Here is an 8,939-nt window from a genome sequence, read left to right as displayed (position 1 = left end):
TTTTTTTTTTTTTTTTTTTTTTTTTTTTGTGCTTGTGCTTCTCTCCTCAAATGCATCTTATGTTGTGTTCAAGTGTATTTGTTTGTGTTTTGGTTCTCTTGTGTACTTTCTTGTAACTTCCTAGATTACATATACCATATATTTTCTTAATGAACTTCTTGTTATTTGTTGATGCTTCTCTGGCAAGGTTCATCTGACAAATCTGGGAAGGCTGCTGATGCACTGAAGAGAACGCTGCAAGTTAGCAATCTTAGCCCACTTCTCACCGTGGAACAGCTGAAACAACTTTTTAGTTTTTGTGGAACTGTTGTTGAATGTACCATTACTGATTCAAAGCATTTTGCTTACATAGAATACTCAAAGCCTGAAGAAGCTACTGCTGCGTTGGCATTGAACAATATGGATGTTGGAGGTCGGCCTTTGAATGTAGAGATGGCAAAATCACTTCCACAGAAACCAGCTGCCATGAACCCTTCACTTGCTTCATCTTCTCTGCCAATGATGATGCAGCAAGCTGTAGCCATGCAACAAATGCAATTTCAGCAGGCTTTGTTGATGCAGCAAACTGTGACAGCTCAGCAGGCCGCTAATCGTGCAGCAACTATGAAGTCTGCAACAGAGTTGGCAGCAGCTAGAGCTGCAGAAATAAGCAAAAGACTTAAAGTTGATGGAATTGGGGATGAAGAAACTGAGACAAAAGAAAAATCAAGGTATGGTATACTGTAACAACTAATCCTGCACCATCTCCAGTAAAATAAAATAGAAAAAAGGACCTCGGGTTCTTGAACAAATTCAAGATACTTTAATTAGCAAACAATGAGCATTGATGGCTTAGGTAAATTCAATCATTTATCATAAAATATCAACTGCGTTATATCTTCCCTTTTCTCCACACTTTTGATTTGCTAGGAAGGAAAACTCTCTAGTGTATGCCTTTTTTCTTGTGTTATATGTCATGTGTTTAAAGTCCAGGTTTTACGTTCTTTGAATTGAATTCTTTCCATCTTAATAAGATAATTTTGATTTCCCCCCTCTTTTCTGTAGGTCACCTTCCTTGCCCAGGGAGAGGTCAAAATCCAAATCAAAATCACCTATGAAGTACCGAAGTAGGCGGAGATCACCAACTTATTCACCTCCATATCATCACTCAAGAGATCATAGATCTCGCCATTATTATAGAGTTGAAGATGACCGGAGGTCTTATAGAGAAGCAAGAGATGTTAGTGAAAGATCTAGACGGCGAGATCTAGATAGATCAAGAAGTCATCGCTCACCCATCTCAAGGAAAAATAGAAGCCGAAGCATCAGTCCTCGCAGAAGAAAATCATACAGAGCAGATTCAGACTCTCCAAATCGCCCAAGGGAACGTTCACCCCAAAGAGGTAGGAAATCAGATCATTCAGATTTAAGATCACCAAGTCGTCATCACGGGAAAAACAGATCATCTCCAAGAAATGATGATGTTGACAAACTAAAACGTAGAAGACGATCAAGGTCTAAATCTCTTGAGACTAAGCATCATTCTGATGAAAAAACTAATGAAATGCAACATGGAAAATCAAAGAATCGGGATAGAAGGAGGTCAAGATCTGCTTCACTTGAAGACAAGCATAATAAAAGAAGATCATCACCTAGAAGCATGGACAAGAATGTATCTAAACATAGAAGGCGGTCCAGATCCAACTCTAGGGAGACCTCATTGAAATATCGTAGTAGAAGACGATCACGGTCAAGTTCTTCAGATAGTAAACATCTCACTGTTAATAAGTTGGATAGCACTAGAGATGAAAAGGTAAGACATCGTAGCAGAAGAAGATCCAGGTCAAGATCTGTTGATGGTAAGCATTGCAGGAAGGAGAAATCAGATAGAAGCAGAGATAAAAAGCCCAGACATTATGATAGAAGGTCATCCAGATCTATATCTCCTGGGGATAGGCATCAAAGAACGACCAGGTTGTCTCCTACCAGTTCTGATGAAAATGAATCTAAACATAGAAGGAGGTCGCTATCTCCTGAAGATAAGCATCGTGTTCATGTTACCGACATAGATAATGGATCAGTAGCTGAAAATTCAAAGCATCATGGGAGACAGCGGTCCAGGTCAATTTCAGGAGAGAATGGACAAGGAAATTTGTCTCCAAGTACGGAGGAAAATGAATTTAAAGATGGAGAGCATTCAATACTGGAACCTGTAGGAGGTAAGTAGAATGAAATGATTGAAGATTCAAAATGTTGATGAACAACTAAAGTCATAAACATATAAACACTGACGGAGATGGATTGATATTTTCAGGGCATGAAGCTAGTCTCTCAAAGGTATTAGATGATATGCCAACAGAAGTTGATCAGGGTAGAAAAGGGTTAAATTCCCAATATTCCAATGTTGAGGAATCGAGCAAAATTGAAATGTCTGCCGTTGAGCAAGTTGATTAGTTGGTAAGGTCAAATGCGTTTTTTTTTTTTGGCTTCCCTTTTCCTGATTACATATATTGATACGAGTCGATTCTTGGATGTTGTTGCCTTAATACAGATGCAATTTCTGGCGATTGACGTTGAGGAGGCAGAGTTAAATTAAAAATTTGACATGGAAGCAGTTTAGTGTATCTCATAAATCACAAAAACAGTTGCGGACTTGAATACCTTCATAACCCGGGTCAAATTTCGTTCTCAGCAATTTTAGCCGGGCTTGATGGCATATCCAAAGGCATCCATTGCATCATATGAGAAAGGGCTACTTGATAGAAGATTTGTTTGCATTTCTTTGGGTGCTCAGAAAATTTTTCTGATTTCTAGTTTTCATCCATGTCTTTTGTCTTTGATCATCTCTTGCAGGTTGAAGTTGGTCTGCTTTAAGCGTTTGAAGTCTTGCTGTCCTTTTGTCTACAAGACAAGACACCCAGTATCTGTAGCGAGCTTCTTTTAATACTTGATGTATGTTGAACTCTATGACCTCCTTGTTTCATGGTGAATTTGCGATAAAATTGTCTGCACAAGGATTGATGCCTTGGGAATTGAAGTACGTTCGTATTTCGTCTTTTCTTGTTTACTTTTCTTTGGTTATTTATTCTCTTTTTCGATGCTGAAAGGGTAACTATGGTTGGGACTGAAGTTTATTTCGAGGGTTCTTCCTATACTAAATCAAAATACCTCATGTTTTATGTTTGGATTTCTAGTGCTCACAAGTTCTTTTGATCTGGCCAATGCATGGGTTTCATTTTAATATCGATTCGAATGGGCGTTGGACCTGTTCTATGAATATACATGCAGGTTAATCGGGGTGATTGTCGTTGGAGGTTTTTCGGGTTGATTTTCTCTTGTTTACACAAAGGTATGCTTTTGCAGTGGGAAGTTATTAACTGCAAGCTTCCATTTAAGTCCTGGATCGTTTACACTGATTAGTATGCTTAGGAAATCTTATTCTTCTTTTATGCACTGCAATTTGCTGTGGTACTGTTGTCTTCTTCCCTCATATCTCTTCTTTCTTCTTCTTTTTTCTTTTTTCTTTTTTCTTTTCTTTTTCTTTTTCTTTCCTCTTCTCCTCCAATCTCCGAAATCTTACTTTCGTTAGGCGAAGCTACCGTTAAAGGTCGAAACCAAATGTTGCTGGGATAAAATGCATCAAAATCTCATCTTCTGGGTATGATCAGAATGGCTGTCTCACTTGGAAGCTTTTCTGTTCTTGGTGAATTGCAAATATATATGTATATATATATACAACAGGTAATTTTGTATGCTTGGTTGAAGAAGATAATCTATATCGGTTTACTTGATTAGATTCTTTAGATCCTAGGTTTGGTTTCTATTATTTTGGTGGATTTCTTTATAAAAAATAAATAAATGAGCTCTATATGATCGAAGCGAACCTCTAGTCTCGATTCGGTTGTGTTTGAGGAGCTAGGAAAGCTTTCTTTTGCTGATACTGGATGTATGTGCTGTGCTGTGCTACAAGCTTTTATCTTCTGTTTCCCTTACCTCAAGAAAGACTTCTTTTTGTAGGACATAATGTGATTGAGTCTGAAAAGGGAAGCTAAACCACCATGATTGATGAAATTGAGGGTGGATGGATTGTTTGTGGGCGAATATTAGTATATGCTGTTCAAATAATTTGCCCGTTTGCTAGTTTTGTGCCTTGGAATAGGATATTGTTTGGCCTTTTCTCTTTGGTGCTTGTTCCCCCTTCTTCTCCTCTCTCCTTTTCATATCATTTCTTGGTAGGATTACCTGAAAAACGATGGTATGAGAGCTGCAGCCTTTGGTTTCGAACTTGGGTTCCAACTTGGATGAGGTGGATGTCGATGTCTTAGTTCGTCCTCAGGAATCAAGCACCGTGCTTTAGTGTTGAACCTCACAGCTTGGACGAGGTGGATGTCCATGTCCATGTCTTAGTTCGTGCTCGGTCTATTGTTTCTGAAGGAACCGAGCACCGAGCTTTAGTGTTGAACCTCACAGCATAAATCGTCACCATGTCTATGCTAACTAGGCTAGGGTAGTTGAGATCTTAAGAGAGAGTCATTTCAAAGTTATGTTCATAATACTCTTTGAAAATCTGACCAAACAAATTGGTACTTTCTAAATTGGTTTTTGAGGAACTTTCTTATTTGAAAATTAAATTTTTAAACAAACAACTATACATGAAATAATTTCAATTTCTCGGATACCAAATAATTAACACAATTAAAAATAAAAAATTCATTAAAAAAACTATTTAATTGAAAATTTCTTTGGAAAAAAAAAGTTATTTTAATTGATTTTTAAACAAGCCACTGAACGTGAAATAATAATTTTTTTGATTTATTATTTAAATCGAGATTATTTGTAGAAAGTTATCTATTTAATTGTAAATTTCCTTAAAAATAAGTTTAAAAATTGGATCTCTAAAAAAAAATATAAAAATATATATGTATTGATCTTATGTGACTAGCATTTTCCTTAAAAGCTGGACGACGTAACTTCCATTATATTTATGATAATATTTGATAACTTACACTTACAACATTTTATTTATTTATTTATCATAAATAAAGAATAATAAATATTGCTCTAAAATTAATTACGTGAAATCAATGACAATATTAATTAAAGCAAAATCAATGACAATATATTTAAGGGTTTTTTTTTTTTTTTTTTGAAAAAAAGTACATAAAAAAAATTATGCGGAAAATTGAATAAAATAATAATAAAATAAACCGGAGAGGGGGACACATTTTTGTAATTAAAAACAAAAAGCGGAGGTAACGGATTCACCGTTTGCCACTTAGCGCCTCCAATTCCCACGCTCCCCTTTCTCTCTCCCTCTCTGCCACTTCATCTCCTTTCCGATTCCGTTCACTCTCGTATCCGAATCGTTCCTTCCTCAATCTCCAGCTTCCAAATCCATCAACAATTTGATGCTATGAAGGTCTAATTTCTGTCATTTTCGCCATTTTTGTATCTGCAATTAGCTTCACTCACTAATAGTAATGCATTCGTCGTTTGCTTTCTCTCTAAAGGAATTTGTTCATGTTCGCAGGAACTTACCGGATCGTCTATTTCGGCATTGGAAGATTTCCACTGAATCTTTCTTTTTGTTTGTATAAGCTATGGGAATATCTTCCGATAACGTCCATGGTTTCATTCTCGCCGTCTCTTCGAGTATCTTCATCGGTAGTAGCTTCATTATCAAGAAGAAAGGTCTTATGAAAGCCGGTGCTGTTGGAAACAGAGCAGGTTTGGTTGCTTCTAGCATTTTCGATCGCCTCTGAGTTTCGATTTGATGTATTGCATCTATTGGTTGAATTTCACGTTTACGTAAAAGTTGAAGCAATGTGTGTTGTTACTGATTTGATAGCGACTTTTGTGTTGGTTTCGGATCGACATCTTGAACTTTATCTAGAATTCTTCGCCATATTTTTGCTCTTTCTCTTCATGTCTTCTGTTTAATTGCACTTCTTTTCGTGTGATCAGGTTCAGGAGGATATTCGTACTTGTATGAACCTATGTGGTGGGCTGGAATGATCAGTAGTAAGTTCTTCTTCATTTATTTGGTTACTTATGATAATTTTATCCTGTTCAAACCTCGATTAACAACTAGCAGCAGTTCTCTTGAAAGCATTATTGCGCTTGCACTTGCACTTGACTCAGATTTGTCGGAAAAGTTTTCAAAATCTGCTCCTGTCTGTTTAATATCTCTTTTTTCCAGCTGATTCATCTCTTGAAGTGTTTCTTTTTCCAATTCCTAGTAGAGTTAAGATTTAGGAAGTCGAAGCATCCTTAGATTAGAATGTGAATGCTACAAGATAAGGTGCAAGTAAGTAGCGCCTAATGCTTTTCTCTTCGGTATTAGAACTTTTTCTTCACCGTTTGTGAGAGCCTAAGTAAAGCGTCCCTCTCCTTTTCGTTCTTCATTCCCTTTCTCTAGGCAAAAGCATATTAGTATTTGATTACCAAAAGAAAGGACAGGCTCGTTTTTGGCTAACTTGTTCCAACTTTTTGAGGTATTGGTAATATTTTGTTCATAAACGTAATAATGACTGAATTTTTCCAGAGTTTCTCTATCATTATAAGGCTTCTTGAGTCATTATTTGTTGAGAAGAGCGATTTGGAGTTGGATAACTGCAAGAGCATTTGCAGGTTCACTAGTAATTACAATGAAGAACATAATTCTCACGGTTCTGTTCTTTAATCACCAAAACAAAGAGGCAAGAAACACATAAGATTGCTTTTAAATCAGTTTGTTTCATGTTGTGTAGTGATTGTTGGAGAGATTGCTAATTTCGCTGCTTATGCATATGCTCCTGCAATTCTCGTAACTCCTTTGGGAGCTTTGAGTATAATTTTCAGGTATGTATCAATTCAAGCCATTTTTTTTTTGTACTTTTTGATATCAGTTAATACTTAGATACTATATGCACATCTGTAATGTGCTCATAGGAAACAGAATACATTCATAGGAAGGAAGGATATTTAGTCCTCAACTGTAGTTTACCATATATATTATATTTGATCTTTTATTATAAGTAAATATTGAGATATTTGTCTTTCACTACGACTTAACGTAGCCATCATATTTGCTATTTCATGATACGAAAATATCTTGTATCCATTTATTGTTTTTTCATTTATTTGATCCTCGACATGATTATAAATAAAGAACTCTCACACCCTTGTTTAAGTATGCTTGGAGTTGAGTAATTTAATTAAGCGACGCCATTATGCAGTGCAGTACTCGCTCATTTCATTCTGGAGGAAAAGCTACATATCTTTGGAATGCTAGGGTGTGTTCTTTGTGTGGTGGGATCTACAACTATTGTTTTGCATGCTCCACAGGAGAGAAATATTGAGTCTGTCAAGGAAGTTTGGATGCTTGCTACAGAGCCAGGTTTGTCATTTGCTTCACCATATTATATTTCCATGCTTCATTGTTTGCATGTTTTTTTTATAGTTGTCACACCATTAAACTCAAAATATCCTCATTTTTCTTCCCAATTGGGTAGTTTTGATCGAAGATTGGGGACATTTTTAATAGGGAATGACATTTTTTTTACCTTAAACTTGACTTTCATTTTGAAAAATCATTCATAAATATTTCCACGTGCTTTCAATGAATATAAACTATATATTTAGTACAGAATTAATGAACCTTTTATAGAAAAACAATGTTGAAGTTATTATATTTTTTTTAAAAAAATTGTGATCTTTGAAAGATTTATTCCATCTTCAATGTCATGCATTGATCAGTTTTAAATTTTTGTGATGTGAGGTTTATTTTTGTTGAAATAGGTAAATATTGAGAGATTCAACTTGCTAATTTCATGATTATAATAAAAATTTCCCTTTTTTTTTAATAATTACTCTATAAATCTCCTTCTAGATTTACCATTTGACCCAATGTAACAATTCCATGGAAAATGGTTGTTATGTACCAATATAACCCTCACTATCTGGACTAGACTAAACTCAAACTATGGTTTTACATGATTCTTTATTTATAATTAATGTCATGACCTCCCTATTATTATTTTTTATGGTATTAAATTATACTAATATTCCATACTAGTGTAATTTAATTCGATTTTTCTGTAATGTTTAAAAAGTTTTATTTTACCTCGATCATTCCACTTGTTTTAGAATTGATTAGAATTGATTGTTTACAGTACAATATCTAACCAATAAACAACAGAGTAATATAATGGAATATCTTGTGTAATGTATTTGTTTTTAATTTTATCCTAACATCTTAAAAGTTTTAGTTATAACGGAAAATAAAATGTTTGTGGTAAAGTTACTTTTAAAACATTAAGGATAAAGTTGAAACCAAATTACCTTTTGTCCCCTTTTTTACCAACCCGAAGGTAATTTATTTTTTTCATCCATTGTAATTTATTTTTCCTTCATCCATTGTATTTTTTTTGTTTTTTACTTCACCCATGTAATTTAATCACAATTAGATTATTAACACAATAATTTGGTTCTTACCAGGTTTTCTAGTATACTCCATCATAGTTTTGGTTCTAATTGTGGTTCTTGTTCGATACGCGCCAAAATATGGACAAACGCACATGGTTGTTTATGTTGGAATTTGTTCTCTCATGGGTTCTCTTACGGTTTGTTTGCCATCACTTAAATTCATGCATTTTATAAGTTTCAATCTTTTTTCTCATATCTTCAATCAACTTTGAATTAATTTGTAGGTTATGAGCGTCAAAGCAGTTGGAATTGCACTCAAGCTGACATTTTCAGGAATGAATCAGTTTAAGTACTTTGAGACGTGGTTTTTTACGGCCATTGTGCTAGGAGGAAGCATTTTGCAGGTGAACTACTTAAACAAGGTACGTTCATAAAGCCTGCTCACTCAAAACTTTATTTTTATTTATTCTTACATTTCTATTGATTAATATGTTCATATTTTAAGACATGTTTGTGCTGTTGATGGAAAAAAAAAAAAAAAAAAAAAAAAAAAA

The 8,939-nt window shown here is 34.8% G+C and overlaps 2 protein-coding genes across 5 annotated transcripts in view; both read left to right on the top strand.

Annotated features, from left to right (window-relative positions):
- Positions 1-3,773, top strand: part of LOC111441348 — a 7,029-nt gene extending 3,256 nt beyond the window's left edge. Inside the window, exons 3-8 of one of the 3 annotated variants that reach the window (XR_002710149.1) lie at positions 188-710; positions 1,045-2,198; positions 2,294-2,436; positions 2,531-2,931; positions 3,268-3,328; positions 3,569-3,773. Coding sequence is in view for 1 of the 3 variants with exons in the window: in XM_023078304.1 (XP_022934072.1) it covers positions 188-710; positions 1,045-2,198; positions 2,294-2,433 (1,817 nt within the window). In the remaining 2 variants the exon portion in view is untranslated. Of the gene's footprint in view, positions 1-187; positions 711-1,044; positions 2,199-2,293; positions 2,437-2,530; positions 3,047-3,267; positions 3,329-3,568 lie in introns of those variants that run through there. The other 2 variants (XR_002710148.1, XM_023078304.1) reach the window with 2 other exon arrangements.
- Positions 3,635-8,939, top strand: part of LOC111441370 (probable magnesium transporter NIPA2) — an 8,048-nt gene continuing 2,743 nt past the window's right edge. The window contains exons 1-7 of one of the 2 annotated variants that reach the window (XM_023078330.1): positions 3,635-3,720; positions 5,510-5,706; positions 5,944-6,000; positions 6,729-6,819; positions 7,197-7,357; positions 8,458-8,582; positions 8,670-8,807. In XM_023078330.1, the coding sequence (XP_022934098.1) occupies positions 5,580-5,706; positions 5,944-6,000; positions 6,729-6,819; positions 7,197-7,357; positions 8,458-8,582; positions 8,670-8,807 (699 nt within the window). In that variant the 5' untranslated portion in view covers positions 3,635-3,720; positions 5,510-5,579. Of the gene's footprint in view, positions 3,721-5,260; positions 5,399-5,509; positions 5,707-5,943; positions 6,001-6,728; positions 6,820-7,196; positions 7,358-8,457; positions 8,583-8,669; positions 8,808-8,939 lie in introns of those variants that run through there. The other variant, XM_023078338.1, reaches the window with a different exon arrangement.

This window comes from Cucurbita moschata, unplaced genomic scaffold (assembly GCF_002738365.1).
Source record: "Cucurbita moschata cultivar Rifu unplaced genomic scaffold, Cmos_1.0 Cmo_Scf00001, whole genome shotgun sequence".
NCBI lineage: Eukaryota > Viridiplantae > Streptophyta > Magnoliopsida > Cucurbitales > Cucurbitaceae > Cucurbita > Cucurbita moschata.
Note: the sequence above shows the minus strand (reverse complement) of the source record. Positions and strands in the feature narration are given on the sequence as shown.